This window comes from Stenella coeruleoalba, assembly GCF_951394435.1.
Source record: "Stenella coeruleoalba genome assembly, chromosome: 9".
In the NCBI taxonomy this organism is placed as follows: domain Eukaryota; kingdom Metazoa; phylum Chordata; class Mammalia; order Artiodactyla; family Delphinidae; genus Stenella; species Stenella coeruleoalba.
Window position 1 is genome coordinate 56051277 of NC_137155.1, and position 25348 is coordinate 56076624.

At 39.2% G+C, this 25348-nt stretch overlaps 2 protein-coding genes across 6 annotated transcripts in view; both read left to right on the forward strand.

Annotated features, from left to right (window-relative positions):
- SNX10 (sorting nexin 10) overlaps window positions 1-19805 on the forward strand; it is a 71683-nt gene extending 51878 nt beyond the window's left edge. For 2 of the 4 annotated variants that reach the window (XM_079931589.1, XM_079931590.1), the window contains exons 3-7: window positions 5714-5800; window positions 9787-9887; window positions 10461-10559; window positions 17310-17522; window positions 17978-19805. In XM_079931589.1, the coding sequence (XP_079787715.1) occupies window positions 5714-5800; window positions 9787-9887; window positions 10461-10559; window positions 17310-17522; window positions 17978-18059 (582 nt within the window). In that variant the 3' untranslated portion in view covers window positions 18060-19805. Of the gene's footprint in view, window positions 1-5713; window positions 5801-9503; window positions 9625-9786; window positions 9888-10460; window positions 10560-17309; window positions 17523-17977 lie in introns of those variants that run through there. The other 2 variants (XM_079931592.1, XM_079931591.1) reach the window with 2 other exon arrangements.
- Window positions 19806-21621: 1816 nt separating this feature from the next.
- LOC307191463 (uncharacterized protein) overlaps window positions 21622-25348 on the forward strand; it is a 185922-nt gene continuing 182195 nt past the window's right edge. For both annotated transcript variants that reach the window (XM_079931594.1, XM_079931595.1), the window contains exons 1-2: window positions 21622-21845; window positions 23255-23340. The gene's annotated coding sequence lies outside the window, so the exon portion shown is untranslated. The remainder of the gene's footprint in view (window positions 21846-23254; window positions 23341-25348) is intronic.

A 25348-nucleotide genomic window follows, 5' to 3' on the forward strand; every position in this document is an offset into this window, starting at 1 on the left:
TAAGGTCAGCTGTGTCTTCAAAAATCTGGCTGGGATTTTTACAGGAATTGCATTAAACTTATAGATCAATTTGGGGAGAATTTATCTCTTTACTATGTTGACTCTTCCAATACATGAACACAGTATAGAATATACTTACACAGATATATACAAAGAAGTATATACTTCTTCGATTTCTTTCAATAGCATCTTATAGTTTTCAGCATACAGAACCTGTACATCCTTTGGTTTTGAATCTTCTTTATAATCAGTTGGTTAATTCTCAGACATTTCATGAGCACTTACTAATGAGTGCCAATACTGTGCTTGGTGCTAGAGATATAAAAATGAAATACAAGGCCTTTGAGAAGCTAGTGGGACAGAGTTTCAGAACAACATGTTGTTTGAATTGATGTTTTAGCTAATAGCAAGAGAATAATTTTTTCCCCTCCAAAATAATGCACTTTGGTGAAATTGGAAATATAGTGAAATCGGAGATTTATTATTTATTGTTAAAGAAGCACCCAGTAGAACATGTTTGAGAGCACAGACTTTGGAGCAAGGCAGACCAGAGTTTGAAACCTAGCTCAGTCTGTTGGCCATTTGACTTTGGGCCAGTTGCTTAAGCTTAAGAAGCCTTATTTTTCTTATCTGTAAAAAGGGGGGTGATAATATTACTGACCTCTTAGGATTGTCATAAAGATTAAAGGAAAACATGTATAAAACACTTACCACAGTGCCTGGCACATGCACATGCCTTGTTCAGTATGGTTAATTTTATTGTTGATTTATTCTCATATATCAGGGCTAAGGAAAAAAAGATGAGGTAGATGGATAAAGGTTGAACCTGGGGTGGGAGTTGGGGAGGGAAGGGGGTACACTGAAATTGAAGAGTGATTATTATAAGACAACACAGGAACTAGACTTTCAAAGAGTACAGTTCTCTTTCTTCAGAAGTTTGTTTTCACATGGAGAACAGTAGGGATCAGTTAGCTTAAATTTTTAATTCTACTCTGCCTGATTTCTTCCTTCATACTAGATATAATCATTAGGCCCAAGAAGTCATTAAAGTGTTTAATAAGGTTATTAAATTGACTAACTGCTGCTACTGAAGCAATTTTCATAGGAAATCCATACGATTCTAGTTATGGAACTTGGAGCTGTCCTTTGTGGCTGACAGGCTGTCAACATTCCTTTGAAGGATGGTGGGCAGCATCATGAGGGATGCGTCTAATTAAGAGATTACAGGTGAACCTTGGCTTCCTGGGTGTGCTATTCGTAGCTGGAAGTATCGTGAAACTTCACTAATTCCTACTAATTGCAGATTGGGGGAGGGAGGCCCATCTGAATTATAGAATATTTTAAAATAAATGTACTTTTATTACTTTCAAGTATATATTTTAACTCCAACTACACAAACAAATCGTTGTCTGGTACAAGTCTTAGGGGACTCAAGTTATTGGTGCTCTCAGAATGATTTTCAATTATTTCTACGTAAATAGGTGCTTCTGGAGTTCTTTAGGGTGCTTGAAAACAGTTGATTCTCACAGACCTTAAACATTGCTCTTGTAGCCACGTGCTGTTAATTGGCACACCCTTAGAGGAAGGGGTTTGTTAAATTAAGATAAACTTTAGACCAGCTGCTAAATAACATCATTAATTCATGGAGTCCAAGAACCCAAGTGGATGAGGTTTTTATTTCAGTTGAAGTTTGATCTCATCTTTTTTTTTCCCTGAAGCCAGTTCATTTATTCCTGCAGACATGCATTTATTCATTAAATGATATTAATGGACTGCATTGGGTGTGCCAGGCACTCAAGTCATGCTGGACAGCCTAAGCTACCCTAAAGGAGCTTAGCATCTAGTGGAGGAGGCCTGCAGGTCATTACAGTGCAGTAAGGCACGGTGAAGAGGGAGGATGCCCAAGGTCTGCCCAGAGACAGTAGGGGCTTGGAGTAGAGTCAAATTAATCAGACTGGGTGAATCTGAGGATTTCCAGAGGAATTCCAGAAGGATTTCTAGAGACTGAGTTGCCTTTTGAAAATGGATTGGAGTTAGCAGAAAATAAAAGAAAGAACCAGATGATGGCGATGAAGGAAAAAGCAGAAACTGGGGTGAGGACAGCAGTGCAGGCAGAGAGAACAGCATGTTCAAAGGCGTGCAGGTGTGAAATTGCATGCTGTGTATGGGGATGTAAGCTTCGCCTTTGGAGATTAGGAGAGTGAAAAATCATGAAAGGCTATATTGTGCTAACTACAGAGTTCGAACTTGGTCTTGAAGGTTATGGGGCAGGTTTTGTAGGATTTTCAGCAGGAAAATGACACCATCAGATGTGTGCTTTGGAGCCATTCTTGTTTTAGTGTGGGGGCTGAATTACGGGCCCAGGGATCAATTAGCAGCCCATGCATTAATGTTGGGCAAGCAGTCCTTGGGTCAAAGCACTCACAGAGGGAATAGAGTTGTGGGTGGGTCAAAGAAGGGTGAATCTGGAGGACGTGGTCAGTGAGTCAGATAGAGAAGTCTGGGGACTCTGGGTTTCTGGCTGGGGTTGCTGGGGATGAGATGAAGAGGAGGATGTGGGAAGGGTGTGGATTCTTTGTGCTTGTGGGATTTCCCAGTGAGCTGTCTAGGCAGAAGCCTGGATACGTGGGGAGATGCCTGGACTGGGATGGAGAGAGAATCATCAGCTCACGCTGAGCACTTGAAACCATATGTTCGGATGAGGTCATCCTGGAATCCTAACAGGGTGTGAAGAACAGCAGCCTGGGATGGCTCTCAGGGCAACAGCAACGTTGAAGGGAACGAGAAGGAAGAAAGTTCGCCATTTCGCACTTCAACCAAGTTAAAGATTTTCAGGATTGAAAAAGCGTTTGCAGCCTTAGCTCCACAGTTAATGTTGAGCGTTCATGTAAAGTGCATTGCTGTGTTCTTAGGGGATTCTTTTTCCAGCATGGCTTTAGAATATGTTTTCAACATATCTTTCCTACATAAAGATTAGTCATAATGAGTAATAAGAATGGTACAATCCAAGAATTACAATCCACTAAGATGAGGAAAGTAGATTCTTTACTGTAGAATCTACAGTGTTCATTAGGATGTTCATTCCTTTTACACATATCATGAGGGGCCTGCTCCAAGCAATTTCTGTGAAATCTTTAGGTCACTCTGCCTTTCACTGAGAAATGACAGTATTAAAGTGTTTGCAACTAGGTTCTTAAATTAATCAATTTTTACTTAAAAAAAGGTAGACATCTGGATTAGCTTTTCTGAATTGCTTATTGCCAAGGTCTATGGGAAGACCTCTGTGCTCTGGGTTTATAAGCATTTTCCTTTCTACGTAATAATCGTTGACTTTCATGTAGCACTTAATGAAAATTTTCCCAGTGCTCTCACAGGTATTTTTTAATTTGATCCTCCTAACCAGCAGTTGAGATGGGCCGGACAGGCATCATTCCTATTTTCCTGATGTAGAAGCGGAGGCTCAGTGGATAAGTTCATAATTTAGGAAGTAAGTGAATCAGAATTTACCCCTGGTCTTGTGACCACAATTTCAGTGCTCTTTCCATGAAAAGGGACATGTTACTCAAAGTGTAGATGTCAGTAGTTAGACAGTAGCGAACAGATACAGGGAAAAAAGTCCTGATTTTTTTGAGAACTATTTGTCATTACTACCATCTTCAATTAATAATATGTTGAGTGTTCAAGGGGTCTGTGATGCTGTGGTAATTGTGGACTTTATAATTTTAGTTCAGAAACCTTTTTTTAAATGACAGGTTTGTAGAAAATTGACAAATGCATTTCTTTGTCTTTTCATTTTTGTTTTGCCTGAGTGGAGGCCCACTATTTCAGTAACAGGTGCATATCTTCTACTGTTAATATGGAACATTGAGCTGTTGGAAATATTTAATTTCCCCTGTGGGATATTCAAGAACTTCTGCCTCTCCAGTGGAAAAGTGGAACTGCCAGCACCCTGTGAGGGAGTGTGGCTTACATGTGACCTGATGACTAGCAGCCTTCTCCCTTAGGCTGGCTTAACGGGGGTAGGATAACCTTGTCAGCCCTTGTCAACATTCTCCCTTGCCCTGAGTGTGCTGGGGGCATTTGGAGGGTTAGATGTGGTCTACCCTGGATTCTGGTCTTCTCTCCTATTCCTGACCTATTTGTCCTTCTGTTCATTGATTCATTGGTGATTGATTCACTCTTTCTAAGAACTATGGATGTGTGAAAAGCACTCTGGGAAAATGAGTTACACACAGACACACACACACACACGCACACACACGCACACACACGCACTAAGGGCAGGGTGCCTGGGTTCTGTTTCATTTCCACCTCTGGGCAGGATCTACTTTACCCTGACCCAATCACGCTATATGTAAGAGGGCTTCTTACTAACAATTGTCTTTACAGTCCCTCTTATAATTTAGAATACGCTTTTAAGAAAAAATGGCCAAAACGTTTAGAGTATTGTTATATTGTTGTCTTGTTTTTATTGTCTGTCTTCTAAATGACTTTAAAAATACATAATGAAAAGATTTTAAAATAAGACTTTCTGGAACATGAACTCATCATCCCTGTATATATACTGAGGGCAAGCAGTGGGGCAGAAGTGTCCAATGCAAGAGCAAAGCATTACTTTAGAAGGCGAACTTGATAGGTGGCAAAAGCGATTTAAGGGAATGTGGACTATTTTTCTCCTTCTCTCTTAATCCTCTGTCCTGAAAAATTCTCATTTTATTATCTGCATAACAGAATGGAGGTGCTCTGTCCAGAAAACCTCATGATCTTTTTTCTTCTTCTGCTCTAGAGCGCTGACGGCCTGCTTTTCAGATGTGCCAAAGCAAAGCAGTAAGGAATGCCTAAAATTTCAGCCCTGAAGTCTTTTTTCAAAACAAAAAGTGAAAATATTTAAAATGAAATTCAGTTAGCAATGAATTGTTGTGCCAAACATAACACCTTTTTTGTTGTACGTTTTCATATTTTAAAATTAAGCTGATTTAATGAAGAGCACTTTAAAAAGTATTGTATTTGAAATTTTACCCCCATTTCCTGTTCTTACTATCTTTAAAAAGGAACAAAATGATCTACTTTGTATTTTTTTTAACTTTTCTAACTCTTATCTATAACATGAGGTTGTTATGAAGATGAAATGGTTAACTACACGGGAAGGTATATTTTAAAAATAGAAGAGGGTGTCAAAGGCGCTCATCTTTCTGTTACTAAGTTAGTAGGTGCTTATTCTCAGGAAGTTGGGTGCACACACAACGTCATTTTCAGCTCTCCTTGCTTGCTTTTCACATGGCCTTTGTCACTCTTTCTTGTGTTCTAGCAAGCGATTTAGCAGGCAGGGCCTATAGTTTTAATTCAGAGAAATGAAGAAAGTAAGAAATGACCACTTTTACAACTGGATAAAAATGTGAACCTATTTTTCATGATGCAAAATTAAAAATCAGTTTTAGAGTATCTGTTCTTATTGTCTTCACATAACCTGTAAAACTATCCAAAAGTGCACCCAGCTCGGTTTTGCGTTATTGTAAAAATTCCATTTGTGGCAACAGCGTTTTTTTAGACTTCCTGTGGTGCTTGATTCATTAACTTCTTGTTTTTTAAAGGATTACAACCACATCGGTTAAAGTTTATTTCAGTTTTGTTCTTGTACAGTCATTTCTCTCAGCCCTTCTTAGCCCTACTTGCCATTCTGAAACCTATTTCTTTGCTTGTGATGCCTTTACAGGAATTTGTAAGTGTTTGGGTTCGAGATCCTAGGATTCAGAAGGAGGACTTCTGGCATTCTTATATTGACTATGAGATATGTATTCATGTAAGTATGCCGTCAGTAGTCCATAGAAATCACAGTAATTTTTAGGTAGCAGACATTTGATGGGATACTATGATATACTTATAATTGAAATTTATAAAAAATTTTCTAATTCAAAGAACTGAATTTGAATGATTACAATTAGTGCTTGTCTCTTAAATGAAGTAGTACGATGGTTCCTAAAGTTGTTTATTTGAATTCCTTATTGTACCTTTGTTAATATTTTAATATTTATTGCCTTCATGTATGAAGATGTGAATACATCTAAAATTCAGAAAGAGTTTTTATAGCTCATTAATGGTATTTCTTTATGATCTGTTATAGCATATTTCTGGAGACTATATTGCCTGATAAATCTTAGGTTTTGAGAGGACGTAGTGTTCTCTGGAAAAGAGATGTGCAGTGTTTTATATGTAGAACAGGAAAGTAGGAAATGAATATATGGAATTATTTTGCCTTAGTCTCAATTCTGAGTAATTAAGATAAGTAAATAACTAGAAATGATTTACTTTACTTGGAAATAGTACTGTATCATAATCTCTTGAACAGTGTTGTGTGGTGTGTCGCCTCCTCTGATTATCTTGAATGAGGGTCAGCAATCTTTTTCTGTAAAAGGCCAGGTAGTAAATATCTTTGGCTTTGTGGGCCATACAGACTCTCAAAATTACTCAGCTCTGTTGTTGTAGGGTGAAAGTAGCCATAAACAATACATAAATGAATGAGTGTAATTGTGTTCCAATAAAAATTTATTAGTGGGCTTCCCTGGTGGCGCAGTGGTTGAGAGTCCACCTGCCGATGCAGGGGACGCGGGTTCGTGCCCCGGTCCGGGAAGATCCCACATGCCGCGGAGCGGCTGGGCACGTGGGCCACGGCCGCTGAGCCTGCACGGCCGGAGCTTCACAACGGGAGAGGCCACAACAGTGAGGGGCCCGCGTACCGCAAAAAAAAAAAAAAAAAAAAAAATTTATTAGTGAAGACAGGTGGCGGCTGGATTTGGCCCACAGGTGTATATAGTTTATTGGCCCTTGATCATGAAGATAGTCACTTCTTTTGTGTAATTTAGTCCAGACTTTTCTTGAGAGCATAGAAATGGGCTCAGATTTTATCTGTGACTCTGTATAGAACAGGTGAGATAAAATTTAGCCATCCTTTGATCTTCACATTGTTAATAGCTACATTGGTATATTGGGTACCCAGATACCACCCACAAAACTTCTCTTTTTTCTCCTTTCTTCCCTTTTTTCTTTCAAAGTTCCCCAACTTGGAAAATAAAGTAAAAACTCAGAACTGCTTTCTTTGATGATTGTGTTGAAGCCCATTGCCAGGGTACGCCTTGTATTTTGATTTTGTTTTCGTTTTACTCATGAGGTCACACCAGATATGCATTCTGTGTGGAAAATTATAACACAAGTATGTAAGACTAAGCATTTGAAAACGAAATGAAATTCTTTAGTTGCCTTTTGACTCCCTCTAAAAAATTTGTGGGTCCTTATGACACACTTTATAGTAGGTATGGAATTTAATTATCTTCAGGAAGTTAATGAAAGTATAGATCCTTCTCTTCTACATAAATAATATGACGTGAATTCAGAAATGTCCATCTAAAACCAGAAATAATGGGTTCCACACATGTTATTTGGTGGCGGCTCTGGTGTTTCTCTGAGATGCTTATAAATTGACAAGGAATAAATGTTCTTGGCTTGATAGATAGCAGAAGCAAGCAACTAGTAGAGGAACTTGATAAATTAGTGATCTCAGTGTAGCCTGATCCTGAAGAGGCTTCTACCTATTGTTGTACGATTAGGAATGGGTGGGGAGACTGGAGAGTTCTTGTTACCCTCATTTAGATGCTGTACCCATAGAGCTTTGCAGGTAGAGAAGCTGGTGTTTAACGCACTTAAATTAACCTCAAGGGAAATGATACCAGGCAACTCCGAAGTTGTAGCATTTACTTGGAATTTTAAACTAGTGGACTGTCAAGGTGGGTGGTCCTTCATATATCCTCTCCTGAGCTTGTCCTGCAAATGAAGGACTTATAGATAGACCTTTGTCTGGTGTAAGCACCAGATGGATCTCCAGTTATTGCATGCACAGTGATTCTGAGCAGAGAAATGAAAGGCAGTTGAACTGAACTCCACCTCTGCCTGAGGTTCAAGAGGCCCTGCAGTGGCCTGGTTCTCTCTGGGGAGAGAGCACTGAGAGGATACTCACCCAGGCCTTGTTAGGGCACGAATTCTGGAGTAAATGGCCTGCTGCCTGAGTCCCTAAGGGTCACGTTAGAGGGAGGCCCTGGTGTGCTTTGAAATCCACACACACAACATTATTATTATTTTTTTAATAAATTTATTTTACTTATTTATTTATGGCTGCGTTGGGTCTTCGTTGCTGTGTGCAGGCTTTCTCTGGTTGCGGGGAGCGGGGCCTACTCTTCGTTGCAGTGTGCAGGCTTCTCATTGCGGTGGCTTCTCTTGTTGTGGAGCACAGGCTCTAGGCACGCGGGCTCAGTAGTTGTGGCTCGTGGGCTCTAGAGCACAGGCTCAGTAGTTGTGGCTCACGGGCTTAGTTGCTCCGCGGCATGTGGGATCTTCCCGGACCAGGGCTCGAACCCGTGTCCCCTGCACTGGCAGGCGGATTCTCAATGACTGCGCCACCAAGGGAAGTCCCACAACGTTAGTATTGTGCCACAGACTCCATCCAGTGCGTTTGCTGCCATATCGTCCATGACAGGATTTAGGCCAATAAGTATTTTGGGGGCAAGTCTCTTAACCTCTCTGCATCCTGAGGTTCTTTGAATTTTAGGAAGTTCAGGAATACCAGGAACTGTGCCATACATTTCATGGGAACGGTTAGGAACTAATGTACACCATCCCTGACACTTTCCAAGGAAAACAGCGGCTGGGTGCTTATTAAGTGGTAGGTTGATAACAGTTTTTGAAATGATATAAATCTTGGGGGCAAAACCATTTCCCATTTGGCAGTGTAAAGATTATGAAATAGAATTTTGAAATTAATAGGTAGAATAGAGATCTTCTTACAAAACCAACAGACACATAAGCCAGTCTCTGGTTTTACAGAAAGGAGAAACACACATATTTACCAGCCTTGTGTTTACCCAAAGGAGAAGCATTGCTGTTTTGCTTTGGGTAGGGACTCTGAGGGTGGCTTTTTCTAAGTTTGCCTTAAGGTAGCTGGAAGGAAACCAATGTCCAGTAACTAATAATACTATTAAGAGATAACATTTGCCATGTGCATATTATCAATCCTAATAACAACAACCCTGTGAAATTGGGATGTACTATTTCATCCCCATTTTACCATTCAGGGAACTGGAGTTGAAGTGACTTGCCTTATAGCAGAGCCAGGACTAGAATTTGGGTCCTCCATGCACATACTCGTCCTGTGCACCACATGTCTCTTTTTACTTGATCACGCTTCCTTGCACATCTAAGTAGAGAAGGGAAATGCTGAACTCTTGTTTAAAAGTGATTTCAGGATTCTGGGTGATTTGTGTGATCTGCGGCGATGGCCAGATCAAGGACACAACGGCTTCTGCGATGTCATGTGAAGGACCAAGAGAAGGTGTTTCTAATCCCCAAAGGCTTCTCCACGGATGGATGGATGGGGTTGAATGCAGTGGATGACCCTGAGCTCTTATTGGTCATTTATTCTTCAGGATTTGTTTAATGTTTATGATTTGTCTCTGAAGGGAGTGCTAATAGGTGAGCAGGAAGCTACTTCAGGACTCAGGGAAGGGCAGGGTCCTGCCTTGCCCCAGGACAACACTGCTCATTTATGTCACCCCAGCTGTCTTCATGGATGCTATATTGGTGGGTTATGTGCACTATTTGAGTCTTGCATAAATGCAAATGTATTTTTGATTTTTAAAATCCTACTTTAGATGAATATTGGGGGGCATAGAGGGAGTTATAGATATAAGAAAAGCATTTTTTCCTCAGGTGAGGCTTATATTTTTTGTTTTCTTTAAACAGACCAATAGCATGTGTTTTACAATGAAGACATCCTGTGTACGAAGAAGATACAGAGAATTTGTGTGGCTGAGGCAGAGACTCCAAAGTAATGCATTACTGGTGTAAGTGATTTAAAGAGTATATTGAGGGACATTATTATTATATTCAATATTTTAAAATTTGACGTGCCACTATATATAAAATAAACAACAGTGGTTCACTGTATAGCACAGGGAACTATATTCAATATCTTGTAATAACCTGTAATGGAAAACAATCTGAAAAACAATGGAAAACACCTGAAACTAACACAGTATTGTAAATCAACTATACTTCAATTAAAAATTTGACATGTATTAAGATATATGAAATACGAAGGATTTCGTAGGCTTTCTTCTTGATCGCAATATATAGCTTTAGTTAGTTTTTTTTTGACTACTGCATCTGAATTCAAAATTTATCACTTGAGTTATACCGACTTGTATGAGTATTGACCATGGAAGTCCTCAAAAATGTTTTTTTTTGTTTAAGTTAATTGATTTTCTCACACCCTTATTATATAATGTAACCATATAACATGTATATAATAGTTGTGTGATAATTATTATGCACAGTTTGCTTTCATCTTGAGGGATTTCTGTAACGAAACCACCTTAATTGGATGATTAAAAGCATTTTTTTTTCTTTCTCATAAGACAACTGCCAGAACTTCCATCTAAAAACCTATTTTTCAACATGAACAATCGCCAGCATGTAGATCAACGCCGTCAGGGTTTGGAAGATTTCCTCCGAAAGTAAGTGTGCAGAAACGTTTGCAGCCAGACGGGAGATATGAGCACAGTGCTTTGCAAGAGTTGAGTGTCCTGTGATCAAGTCGGGGAGAATGTTTCTGTTTCTAAAATGCTAGTGATCTGCTCTGGAGGGACGCTCAGTAGTTCATCTCCTATATTAGAGCACCATCTTGTGGCTCACATCACACAGTGCATATCCGGGACCAAACTTTCCAGAAAGAAAACAATAAACTAATTGAATCAGATAATAAATATATACTCCCTTAAGCTATAAAGCAGAGCCAAATTGCTTGGGAGTTTAGCTGACAAGAGTAAAATTTGCCAGGAAACAAATGTGCCTTATTAAAAAGGCACTTCTTAGAAATTCTCTTTATTTACAACATTTAGGATCAACAGACCGAAGTCAGCTGTACGATGGGCTGCTAATACCCTTCTGAGCTCCTCTAAATGAATAGCTTAATGATACTCTTTGGAGAGAATGTTTATAAGGGAGTATTAATTGGTGTTTGAATAGTCTCAGTGGGTTATTAACTCTGGGGTACTTGGTGATGGTTGGTACTGCAGTGAAAGTGACTTGAATTCACACTGCTATAAGTCCCCTCTTTTTGGAATGCTGGAATACCTACCTATCCCACGGGACAACACAGTGGTTTGCACACAGACCCTATGGCCAGACTGCCTGAGTTCAAATCCTGCTTCTGCTACTTATTAGCTGGGGACTTGGGCAAGTCTTTTACCTCCTCTGTGCCTGTGTTTGCCCATCTATAAAATGGGGTAATAATAGTATCTACTTCATAAGGTTGTCGAGAGGATTAAATCAGTTAACGAATGTAAAGCACTCACAACAGACTGACATATAATGTGTGGTAGCCAAGTATCGGCCATTATTTTAGTGCACTTAAATGAAATAGCTTTGAGCTAATTTTGCTATTTTGCTATTTTGTAGATAAGGAAATAGGATGAGTCCTATGACCACTAGTTAGTGGCGGGGCCCAGTCTCCTGAACTGTCTTTTTCTACTAGCTTCAGGATCTGAAGCCGTCTCCTTTTGAGTTTCCTACACAGTAACTTTGAGCTAGCCTGAAATAATATACTGCCCTCTCCCCACATGGCTCACTCATCAAGGGTTTGGGTATTAAGTATCCACATGAATATTAACATTTATTTCTATTAGATTGATATCATGCTTTTCCTTTGAGGGGGTCATAGAGACATACAGAAACATCCAAGATTATAAATTGAGGGAGGGTCGGAAGAGAAAAAGAAGGCAGAGGAATAAAAATGACAAGAGACCAGAAGAATGGATTAACCGAGCCAAGTTCTCAGAAAACCTCACACTGGTGTTCTTTGGGGTATCATAGGCATGACAAAGACGCAGTCAAATTTCTTCTGCCCTTTCCCTTTGGGGATAGCTCCAATTTTAATTGTCTGTATGGGACCCAGGTGGCTAATGGCCTCTCCCTTAAGACGTGGTCCCCGCAGCCAAGTTTGCAGAGTGGCTTGTCGCTCCAGATGCTGCTCAGGGAAGCTGCAGACTGGCCATCGCCAGTGAGACCTGGACAGAGCTAGTCAAATCCTGCAGTCCCCAGAAGCGTTGGGGAGCTACATGTTTTTGGTAGAGAAATCTCCTTATTTGAGATCAAAGGACAGTCTGTGTCTCTATATTTATGTTGCTGGTTAAGTGCAGGGCATGTGGTTTTCGACCAGGAATCACTTCATTGTTTTAAACATGACCTTTCCTTGCACAATTGGTCAACCAGATTCATGCCAGAGTGAGAGTCACTGGGCTGCAGAGGGGTTGTGCTTAGTTACTCTAGGTTGTTTGGGCGTGCTGTGTCGTTTCGCAGTTAGCTGGTTGAATCTGATGCAGAGGTCATAATGGAAAGTGTCGTGGGTCAGGGGCTTGAGGAACTGGGTTCCAGGTCTCCTGTGAATCTTGGCTCCTGAGTGTTTTCTGACTCGTCGACCTTGGAAAAGTCACCTCGTTCCTGTGAGCCTTGGTTTGCTAGAAAGAACGCAATAATGTAACTCATGTATTGCCGACCTCGTGGGTAGTTAAGTCATTCAGAGGATGGCTTGGAAAGGAGTCTGCAAACCTATTCATTAAGTGACTGCTTTGGGCCAGGCTGGGTACTGGGGATATAGGACTGCACAAGATGGACACATATCCTTACCTCTTGAAGCTTCCATTCTAGTGGGAAGCAACTATATATGTACCAGGGATGGCTAGATTCATTAAAATTGGATCTGGATTACCATGCAGAAGTCAAATCATGAAACGGACACCAAGTTCTCTTGTGATGTTACTTGTTCCATTATGGTCTGTGAACATTAGTCTCCAAGTGATGAGTTTCACGTTAAAAATGAAAGCTGGTGCTTCCACGTGGTTTGAACCTGAAGGAAGTAAGGAGTCTAATACCACACGGTTGGATTCAGTCCTGACCTAAATGCCCTGAATACTGTGACCCTTCCAATCCTCGCCACCTTCTTTTTTGTGCCCCTCAGATTCTGATGCATGGTCTTCATGTTCTTTGTCTAGTTTGTGTAGAAATAGCAACCTCGCATGTCTTTGCCCCGGGTACACCCCCTCTGTCACCCCAGCGTAAGCCCGCTTTGGCAAACTGGATGTGACATGCAACTCAGCCAGCCATCTGTGTCCTGACCCCACCTTGCTGTCCTCTGAGGCCCTGATGGTTACCCATTAAGTAGGGCCACCGTTAGTAGCCTGTACCTTGCTTGTAGAGCGCTTTCGGAACTTGAGAGGGAAACACCACAGCATTAAAATGCGAAACATGCCTGTGTTGTAGATTTTTAGCAGGTACTTTTAAAACTTGGTTTTTAGGTAAGTTTTGAAGTTATGAACTAAGAGCGCTATATATGTTCAAACCCTTTGAAACCAAAATGCTGCTGTCTCTGTGCATAGGTGTATGTCTGTAATACAAATATATATTTTTCCATTTTAAGGTCATTTGTGAAGTAATGCATAATTAATAGCAAAGTACATATCCAGGCCACTCTTCATAGAGGAATTAGAAAGTTGTTTCTTTGCCAGGATATCAAATAAGAGTAATTTATACTATTTTATTGAACACTGGCTATGTTTAGCTTTTTACATATTTTATCTCAATACTTACCACGTTAGGAGTCAGGTTTCATCTCAGTTTTATAGACAAGGAAATTATAAGAAAGGTAGAGGCACTATATTAATCCCAGGAACTGGCAGGTTTATAATTAGAACTCTTAAATGCTAGCTAAATTTGGTCAGTATGATTGTGAGATTTTTCAAATATATTCATTTTTCCTCAATCTTGGCTATACTCTCCCTTTTGGGTCTCCCCCCGCCCCCCGGTTACTTTTAAATTGTAAATCACTTTTACTAATAGTTGTGAAAAAAGAAGTTATAGACTAAATGATAAATTCTGTTGATACGTTTCTAACTATGAAATTGGCATTCCTACTAACTTTTTACATTTGATTGCTATCACAGATGGGAGCCAGCTTTCCTTCTTTACTGAATCCACCCCATTAATGTAACTACATGTACCTTACAATGTAGACTTCTGTATTACAGTTTTGTATTTCTTAAAAAATTAAGGAATTGAATAAAAAATTTTTTTTTGCAAAAGATGGAAACACTACAGCTAGTTTTATACACAGACACACACACACACACACACACAATTTTTATAAGTCTTTGTGTTCAATAGAGGGCACCACAGCACAGATCATGAGTGTCTTCAATGAAGATTTGTAGGTTTTATTTTTTTCTCATGGTAAGAGGTAAACAGGCTGAATTAATTTTTTTTTCCTACATCAAACTGCTAACCTTCCACACGCTATACAGATGTATACATATCATTATATTGGGTTCAGTAGACTCAGGGCATCCTTAGTTAGGTTTTGCATAGCTATATATATTCTCAGCTGAGCCAATATATAATACACCTAATAAAATCACGTTGAGGAAAACCAGATTTTCAGCTGTGTTTAATTCAAGGAAAAACAGGTTTTGCTTTGTTTAATTTAAAAGTTGGTATGGAGAAAGGAATAACTTTTGACTTGTGTTGTAAATATCCTTTCAGAAATTCCTTTAAAATTCTGGAGGCTATTTATTGTTCCTTTTATAAAGGCCTGAAAATTGTATACATTTATTTTTATGGAGGCTTATAAAGATGACATTTTATTGACTGTTTTACTAAATACTCTTTATATTAAGTTTGAAGTTGATTTTCTGCTGTTAGATTTGTTGGTGGAAAATGTGGCACAAGTATGACTAAGGTAAAATAAGGTTTAATATTATGATGGCAGTCACAACACTCTCTGATATATACTAAACCAGATATTACTTAAAATGAACTAATTATGCTCACTGAACCAGATGGGAAAACACTCTAAAAATTTTGTATTTTTAATTTTGGAATGAAATACTGGACTGCAAATAAAAATCCTAAATACAATAAAAAAGTATTTTTGCTTATTTAAAACTCATACCCATGGAGTACGGTGACATAAATTTAGCCAATCAGACAGAAGCAATTCAAAAAACCTAAACTGTGCCTGGCACATGTTTTTGAACTCAGGGCCTGTGTGGGTGTTCAGATGTTCCCTGAACATCCTTCTCCCAGTTCAGAATTGTGAGCTGGGTGTGCCGGGCTCCCTCTGGCTGTTCACCTGTATGTCCTCCAGATGGCAGTATTAAGCAGAAAAGAAAACACTGGGAAATGAGTCTAAGGCACAGTAAAATTGGAAATTGAATTATAGCTCAAGAAAAAGGACAGTAGCCTTGAGGTGCAGATCAACCTCAACTCTGATCACTTTTGTTTGCTGTACCCATGTGTTAGGTTACTAGCAAGTTAATAACAGTGTGTGACCAGTTCAAGGCTCAGTAGAATTGCTTTAGACATGAAATAAAGCTAAAATGAATTTGTGTCCAATATCATTGGCATTAGCGCTCATTACTTTTGTGGTGTAATGCCTCAAACCATCTAAAATCAGTTTTAAAGATTACCCATTATTTTATAAAGAAAATACATTTCCAGCAGAAACAAAGCAGTAAGTATAATCCTATGAACAGTTACTTGTAACATCGCTGGCAGGAAACCACTGACAAAGGACACAGGAAACACTCCGTTCAAACTTCACAGCAAATGCAAGGTAATATTAATGGCTCGTTGCTATATAAATCTTCTCTTGATTTGAAGCATTCAAAACAAGAGTCGTAAACATTTATAAAGGTAGAAAATAAATCTCAAAGAGTAGTAAAAGGGATTTATTACTTTACTCCTTATACTTGGTAAATTAATCTTTATCATGTGATATGGTCATCTTCTGAGGGCACCCAGGGCAGAGGACATGGAGGGAGTGTAAATATTTAACTGCTTCGCTTGAGACTTTGCCTTTTAAAAAGGCACGAAGGTTTTCCTTTTCCTTTTAGTAGGTCAGTAAAGAGTATTTCTCAAACTACATTTGTAAGCCTATTTGAAGCAAAGAGGACAGCTAGATTTTGGTTTTGATCCTGTGCATTTTTAGACGCTTGCCTTCTTGAAGAAATAATTCTGTTTTATATGGAAGAGAAGGAAATATTCCAGTGACCTTGGATTTTAAGTAAATTAATATGAATGGCCAAAAGAGATTTACTTATCTAATTCCTTGTTTTAAAAATGCAGAATATAAAGTAAGTTTCGTTTGGTATGAAATACATACTCTGTTTTTCATAGATCTCTATATGAAAAAAATCCCATGTTGGACAGAATTATACTTGGGTTTCAGTGTTTCAGTTTTGTCCCCTATATCTGGTCTTAGTGTCTGTGCTATATCATTATCGAGCTATTAATAGAGACTAAATTATCCTACATCAAAATCTTTGCTAAAAAGAGAAAACCAGTTTTTATTTAAATATAAGGGTATTCTTTGACATGCATTTCAGAAAAAGACACATTCACTGCTAATATGAATTTGAGCACGTGCAGATTCTGCTACAGGGCAGTTTTTCATTCTCCATGCAGTTCTGATGCACCTGCTGAAATTTGTATTCTCTTTGTAAACTTTGATCTTGCGTGTGGGAAGGCTAGTATGTACTTATTACAAAATTATCATACTTTAATTACATATATGGTAAAATTGGCTGGGAGCAATTTTATTTAGGGACTCATTTTAAAATAGATACGTAGTGCTGCTGAAGATTTTGTAGAAATTTCTAGTCAATCTTAAGTATTCAAAAAAGCCACCTCTCAACTGAGCCCTTGTGAACGTGTATATAAGCATCCTTGTAAAGTCTGAAAATGTAAGACATGCTGAGAAATCTACTGACTTTTCAATATAGTTTTTAATAGTTGTTGAAAGTTTTGATGTTTTATGACAGCCTAGCCAATAAAGATCACAGAATTGACATGCTGGTTGGCAGTAAATTTTTTAAAAGCAGAATAAATTTCTGTGACTATCTAAGCAAAATATTTCCATAATTAATCCACATGGTCATAACAGATGGTTAAATTGAAGAAATGTCCTTGAAGTTATTCTTTTAACAGATGTTCTTAACTATTAGCTTCATGTTTTTACTCACCTAAATTTCCAAATCATCGAATAAAAGTTAACATATGCTTTCATCCCTTTAACAGGCAGAGTCGTAATTGATGCCAAGTTTGCCATAGTAGAGAAATTACTTCAGTGGCATATTTCTAATGTTTTTCTCTTTCCCACCCTATAACTGTCCATCCCCGTCCACTGGTCATGTCTCCTTTTTTCTTTTACATAGGGTCCTACAGAATGCACTTCTGCTTTCAGATAGCAGCCTTCACCTCTTCCTGCAAAGCCATCTGAATTCAGAAGACATCGAGGCATGTGTTTCCGGGCAGACTAAGTACTCCGTAGAAGAAGCAATTCACAAGTTTGCCTTGATGAACAGACGTTTCCCTGAAGAAGAAGAAGAAGGAAAAAAAGAAAATGATATAGATTATGATTCAGAAAGGTATTTCCTTGCATTTTGATTTAATGTATACGTATTTATATAACACCTTGTGCACATGTGCGTGTGTATAGATATATACACACACTCCACTTTTTTGTTGATGTAATACTAAGATAATGAAAAAATTAATTGACTGAGATTTTATTGAGCTGTGACAGCTCATCATAGTAGTCTTCACACACACCTCCACACTGAATTAATGAATGCAGTAGAAATTCAATTATCTGCATTCTGATTATGTGACTTTCATTTAGTCAGACTTGAATTATTCGCGTTTAAATTATCTAGCTAAAAAAATATCCAACTGCACTCCAAATGGCTAATTAAAAGTCCAAATTTCCTGTCTCTCTCTGTGACTGGAGATAATTAAAGTTCTCCTCTGTTACTCAGGCTTTGAGTGTGTTGTGAAAACCAATTTCCTCTTTTTATTATTTTCCCCCTCTCTTCTTTTCCAGTTCATCCTCCGGGGTTGGACATAGTAGTGATGACAGCAGTTCACACGGATGTAAAATGAGCACAGCTCTGCAGGAATCCTGAAAAATAATTCTAATGTTACCATTTTAGGAATAGCAAACTGTGTCCAGTCGTAGAGCAGAAAGCTTGCTAATAATATATTCTTAACTAAAGCTCACTGTCATATTAAGTATTTAAATTCGTAAAGATGTTGTGTTGTTTATTAGTGGTATTTTTATGTTGTCCTATTTTGGCTAAGCTTCTGTAAAAAGCTAAAAGCCAGTGAATGCAGTATTCTCCTTGATAGGCGCACGCTATTGGTAAAACAAGATCCTGCCCTCAAATGAAATGATTTATATGTTAAAAAAAACCTAGTTGGCTTTATTGTATTTTAAAAGATAGGTAAATAGGTAGCATTTGAAATCCAGATAGAGCATTCCTTCTTGTATCACTGGGGCAGTGTTAGCATAAACACAGCAGGTATGGTCTTAGCCGCTAGGAAGACTTTCAGCACAGACCAGAATGCCTCTGTCAGACAGGCGGCTGGAATTCTGTGGGTACCTCCCCTGCACTGGGAAAACACTTACTTTTGGGGTGGTTGATTGAAATGTTTTAAGAGTGTTTAACCTTTCCAGTATTCTATTTCAGACGTAAATGGAAAATGTATCTTATGAATAGAGAGACGTTAAAATTATGTTTACATCTTAGAGAAAAAGCCCAGAAATAGCACTAGTCATTTTGCTTATATTTGCAATATATAGATTCAGAAATACATTTTCATTGTCCAAAATCAGCTTTAACACATGGTTTCTGGAAACAAACCATTTGTTTTCATTATCTGTGTGTAATTAGAATTATAGGTTCATGATTTATTTTCTCACTTAATGTGCAATTTCTTATCACTAGATACCTTTCAGTGTCAGTGACAGTTGCTTGTTACTTTTTTAAGTTAAAAGTAGGATCTTAGAAAAATTAATAAATTTTGCCAACAAATATTCCCATAATTTAGAAAAGGATATGAACTTGCTAATTTCAGAATTAATTATTCATTTTTAAAAAGTCCTTTCTTTTAAGGCATTTGCCTGAGCATCTATAAATGCTTATTTTATGAAGCAGTAATTAAATGTCTTTTTTTTCTTTTTTTAGTGGCCCAAAGATTAAATGTCTTAGATAAAGTACATTGAACTTCAAATTTCAGATAAAGCAGCATTTTCTTGAGATAATTGTTCGAGTTTCTTCCTAGTTGAATGGTACAAAATATCTCTGAAATTAACAGGAAGATATTTTTACATAACTGGTATAACTTGTTGCTTTAATTAAATATTACCTCACCTCATTTTATTTTAACTAGGAGTTTAAAAGTATTATTTAAAGAGTCTTTGAAATGCTTGTAACTAAGAACCAACAGAAAAAATTAAATTTAGAATACGAATGATCTCCTTAATTTCGCCTTTTTGTTTTTTGTTTGCTCTAAAACATTACTGAACTTTTCGTAAATATTTTGATTTAAGTTATCTTGGATCTTGTTACTTTGTCATCTAAGACTCATTATTTTAATACGGGGGAAAAAAAGATTTAGCAGTTTCTTTTTATCTTGCTAACATGTAAAGTTTGCCATCCAGTCATTTGAGTGTGATCCCTAGGTCCTTGGCAATACGTATTTGCATTCACGTTATTTCTGTTTTACTGCAGTTTTGAAAAGCATATAACGTGCCACCAATCGTCATGTGATTTTCAGATGATGTAACTATAGCTATCAAAATTGATATTAAGTAATGCCTAATACTGTGATATGTAAACTTCATGAGATCTTCATTTTCACATTAAACATGAAAAAATCAACTTCAGTTTGTTGGATCGCTTATTTTATACAAGAGAATATATTTCTTCTGTCTTAGATCTAAATTCAGTGTGTTTTGAATGATTAGTAATTTTTAATGAATAATTTTGGTAAAATTTGGTTTCATATTCACTGTAGCTGTGTACATTTAAGGTTTAGCCTTGGTTTGGTTGTTTTGATATCTAAGCACTGGCTTCTTTAAACTGATTTCCTGCAGCTGAAATATTTAAATGAACTTCAGCCCCCAATGGCTTTCTTGTTTTGTTCAAGTCCCTTATTTTTCTCCGCCATATTTTTATAAAGCTTTCTTTAGAAAAAGAAAACAATTACTTAAATAACTAAATAGCATAGATGTTTATGTAAAACTATTTTAAATGTAACAAATTTAAAGAATTCTAATCCTGTTTGCTTTATGATTTACATACAAAAAACTGTATTTCCCTGGCTAATTCTTAAAGGGCACACTTATTCACCTATAAAGATAGTTTATGTGTTCTGTTTGAGAACTGGTTTTATATATAACCCAAAGGTGTCAACAATGAAAGTCAATACCTGTTACTTAGGGCTTCTTTTAAAGTCTCACTTGGAAGAAAGTGATTTAAATTCTAGTTAAAATTTCAAGTTTTAAAAATTACTAAGGAAAAACAGAAATGTTAATCTTTAGTTATGTCCCTTAAGATGTTAAATATCTTGCAGGAGCTTTTTAAGCCTAGTTCACATTTTACTAAGTAATTAAATACAAACAAGTGATACGCAATAACCTTACTATATAGTCTGGTAAAAAAAATAAAATTTCTTTCATGGCTATTAAGAATTTAAACAAATTCATTTATCCTAGCCACAATTACCATTATATCCCAACAGTAAACTGAATGTTGTTTTGAACTCAGTTTATGTTTTTTGGTGCCTTAAGGAGTCATCATTATTGAGCTACTGTGGTACAAATAAGGTTTTCAGTATTTCAGCTATAAATGAAGACCCTTTTCCATGAAAGGCCTCTAAAATTTTAAGATAAAAATAACAAAAATTTATTCTATTTCTAAATAGTTTTCCTCTTAATATTTAAATCACTTAGTTGGTATCCTATGAATACAATGCAGCATCTTTTCAATGTAGGAACAATTTATTTCAATACAATTTTCTGCTTTTGTTTGGAATATAGACCTTTATTGTATATATAATATATACACATATTTTCGAATACACAAAACTGTCTGAAATTAGTTATTGCAGGTTGACAGTCAAAGCATAGATACAATTTCCTTTGCACATAAAGGTCATAAGAAATTAATACATTTTAGTAGAATGGAGTTCAAAAAGTTTAGGACGTAAATAAGCAACAATTTCTTTAAGTTTGAAGTATTTACAAAGGATTTTGGCTCTATTCTTTGCCATATGCAGCTCACAAACGAGTCACCATTGTTCCTTTAAGTCAGGCACAATTGCTCTTCACTCTTGCTGGAAACTTTTCTAGATCATTGTTATGAACAGTGCATTGGACACTATTTTAGCTGCGCAAACTCTGGTAGTGACCCTTTTCTCTTTCTCCAAAATTCCAAAGACTGGTTTTCAAAAGATAGGAAACGAGAAAAAAAATTAAGCTACAGTTTTCGAAGGAATTTAAACTCTGGTCTAAAGAGACTATGCAAATGGTTTATGCCAAAGAGGAAAATACCCTTTCTCCCCCGACGAGAAGTGTAGACGCATCCAAAGCCCCACACCGCTTGTCTTTGCCGCTAGAGGCACAGCACGGGCATAACTTGCGGTTGTTTTTGCTTGTTTCTTACCTCTGGGCCTTCTTTATAGCTCTGCCCCCCACCCCACCGGCGGCGGCGCTCCCGCGGCTGCACCCGGGCCGCCTGTTGGCTGCAGCGCCCGGCCGGCTCGCGCACACTCCCCGCGATGCGGCCCGCACACGCGCGCTCCCGCTGCCTCCCGCCCTGGCCGCTCAGCCTCCGGCGGCGGCGGCGACTGCGTGGCAGGTAGCGAGCCAGTCGGCCTCGGTCCGGTAACCCATGGCAACCGCCCTGGTAACCCATAGCAACTGCGCGGCGGAAAGAAAGGGGGGAACCCGGGTGGAGGGGGGCAGCGGGTGGTGAGTGGGAACAACAACCGCAAAGAGACAGGATTTACAGCACCGACCTGCAGCGCTCCCTCCCCTGCCCACCTGCCTCGAACGTGGGCATCGCGAGGCCCCCTTCCCAGGGTTAGAGTGACAGCTTGGCGGCTTGAAAAAAATAAATAAAATAATGCAGAGGGGCCTGGGGTGGTGGGTTTGGTGCAGGAGGGAGCTTTGAATACCGATGACCCCCTGGGGCCTCCGGGTTCAGTCGTCTCCGGGTCCCCGCTGGTTTGGCAGCGCGCGTGGAGCCGGCCCCCGCCGCTCGGGTGGGTTTCGGGCTTGGCTGGGTCAGGGCGGCCGGGCCGGGGAGACGGCGGCGGCCGTTCTCAGTCTAGGGCTGGACCCAAGTCTTTGTTCTGCAGATGCTCGCGCGGCACTGCGGCCTCCGCCCCGCCGCCCGGCCCGAGAAGGGGCGACGACGCGCCGCCGGCGCGGGTGTGGTTCAGGCCTAGAGCGGCCCCGGAGCGTCCCGGGGTCGCGGCGGGGCTGGGGCCAAGCCCACGCGTTGCGAAAGTTTTATCTGCGCACGCACCGCACACATTAGTCGACCCCTTTCTTCTCTAGTCTCCCCAGAACCCTAAATAAAACCTGCGGGTGGGCGCGCCGTCGCGTTAACCCGTTAATCTGTCTGGGAAGGGAGGGGACCGACGACGCTTGGTGTCGGGACTTGCTCGCCGGAGAAGAAGCGCGTGCCTCTGGGTCCAGAAACGGCCCTGGGTCAGGGTTTAATGTGTGTATGTGGGAGGGTGGGGGACGTATAGGGAGGGACAAGTCCCTCACCCCATCAGGCCTGGAGCCCAGAGGCCGAGCTTCCTTTACCCTGGAAAAGAGCGCGCGGCCAGTGGCGACCCGATGCAAGGCTGCGGGAGGACAGAGGGGGGCGCTGCTGGGCAGCGCGGTGGCCCGGCGGTCCGCGGCAGAACGCGCCGCCTGGGGTCTGGCTAGCTGTCTGTGTGGTGGCGTGGTGTTAGGGCTCCCAAGTGGAAAGAACCCACGCTTCACACAGCTTTCCGTCGGTGCTTGGGAGCATCATCTGCTCGCTTGTGTATTCGCCGAACACCCAGCCTTCAAAAGGATGATGCAGGAAACACAACCGGAACAGGTTCCATTGGATACAGAGTACCTAGGTACTTAAAAAGTCCATTCCATCAGGAAATGTAGTGTGGTGAAGAGAGATGGCACTGGACGCCTATAGTTCTAGGTCTAAATCTAACTAGTTGTGATTCCAGGTGCATTTTGATGTTTTAAGAAGGATAAGGCCCGGATAATTTTTGAAGTCCTTTGAGATCTTAATCCTCAATTATTCTCCCTCTGTAGGTGTGTGCCAGTTACAAATACAAATAGCAAAGCCTACACAAAGACCTGCACAAGTATATATTTGTACAATATATGGTCCTGAAAAGGTGAGTAGATCAACAGTGTTCTATATATCTAATACTTTTACTGGTAAACAAAAGGGAAACTGGCTAAAGAATCCTATTGTAATCCTTTCATAAGGAAAAGAATCTTCTGAATATATGCTTTTGTTGCCGCAGATCTTAGGGAAGCTTTGGTTTATTTGCACAAACGTGCACGTTCTGGGCTCCGCTGCCTACTGGGCACCAGGTACAAAGGAGACTGTAAACTCTCAGACCTGTGTAAACTGTAAAAGATAGCTTGCCTGCCCTGGGATCCATTCAGTACAATCCCAGCCCTCTGCATAGTGGTGTACTGGGAGCCCTGTGCTGTAGTTTAATTTTTTTTTTTTTTTTTAACAAAAGCAATTACAGAAAAGTGCAAATTTAACGTGTGACATTTAACATTTTGCTGTGGCAGGCAGCCTCCACTTAAATGGGGCCTTTCTGCAGAACAACAGGAGCCAAAAGGCCTTGTGTCATGGAGTAATGTAAGACACAATCTGGGCTGCAAATGCACAATGAATCGGGAAGGATTTATGTAATTAATTGACCAGTCTTAACCTGTTATCGTGATGTAAGGAATTTGGAACTCATTAATTTGGGTTCTGACAGATTTCATATTAGAGCTGGCAAATATGGATTGAGCCTCTTATTCTTGTAGCAGCTGGAATTTCCATGACAGTGAGGATTAGTGAAGAAGACCTATTGCTGGAGTCAAACTGCCTCTTTGTAATCAGTAGCCCTGCTCTGTATTAAAAGGATAATGGGAAAAAAAAAAAAAGTAAGAAAAAAAAAAAGGCAAAAGCATATTACCTGGCTGCAGGAGCGGAAGGGGCTGCTGCTCACACTGCTGGCATGTGTACTGAGCACAAGCATCTGCAGCTGAATGAAAACATTAATTTCAATCATAAAGTTAGCTGGTTTCTCAAGCACCTTGAGAGCAGGTGAAGGTAGAAGGGTCTCAGGGTCAGGTTTAGTATAGTTGTCAAAGTTAGAAGGGATTAAAAGATGGAGCCTTTGAATTTCCTCTGTGTGCACACAGAAATGGATGCAGAAGGACATAGAAGTCTTATGAGGGGCAAATGGCATTTTCTGAATATCATATCCACAAATGAGCGATTCAGAGCCCTGAAGGAGAAACTGGCTTTCTCAGGAGCCACTGACTGTCTCCTAGTCGGAGCCCCTTCGTGGACCTCATGAAACCCAGAATTCACATAATGAGCAGTTCGTCGATAATCTAATTTGTGTCCTTTTCACAGAATACGATGTTTAATGAATCACCCATTTGGAACTCTCTAGTTTCTTCTTTGAGATTTTAAGAAAATCCATTAAAAATCTAACTTTCATTTTCACCCTCTTTGATAATCAGAAAAATGCTAGGTTGGAAAAAAGTTCGAAGATTAAACTAAATGCTTTTTCTTTTCCTTTCTTTCACAATAGGTTTCCCCAATTACTGTGCAATGTGATAAGGTTAATATAACAACTGCCATAAGGATCATTAATACAGGAAGATAAGCAAAGTTGCACATTTAAAACATTTTCAGGGTATCATTTGCCTCCTTCTGCTAATGCAGAATACAAGCACTGCATATTTAACTTTTTAGACATAAAGCCCAGTTGACCTTTTCTAGTATGTTATTCATACTAGAATATTCATAAATACTATTCAAAGTTGGATACTGACTGCTCTTGAAATGTGTTTTTAAATTTGTATATTACTTTAAAAATTTTCCAAACAACTTTAATTTTAATATAAGAAATATTGTTACAATGTGAATCTTTGCAAAAACGAAAGGATTTCCAATCTCCTCTCCCACTTTTTTTGCTGTCTTGATTCCAACCAAATTCCAAAGTAAAGAATTTTTTTTTAGTGATAATGGAATATGATCTAGCAATGAAGTGCTTGGTACAAAGGTTTGTTTTGTGATTATCTTGTTAAGGTGTGATTTCTTCAGCTTTGGTTCCATTTAAGCGCATGCATAAACACTGGAAATTTGCATCAGTATATTAATGT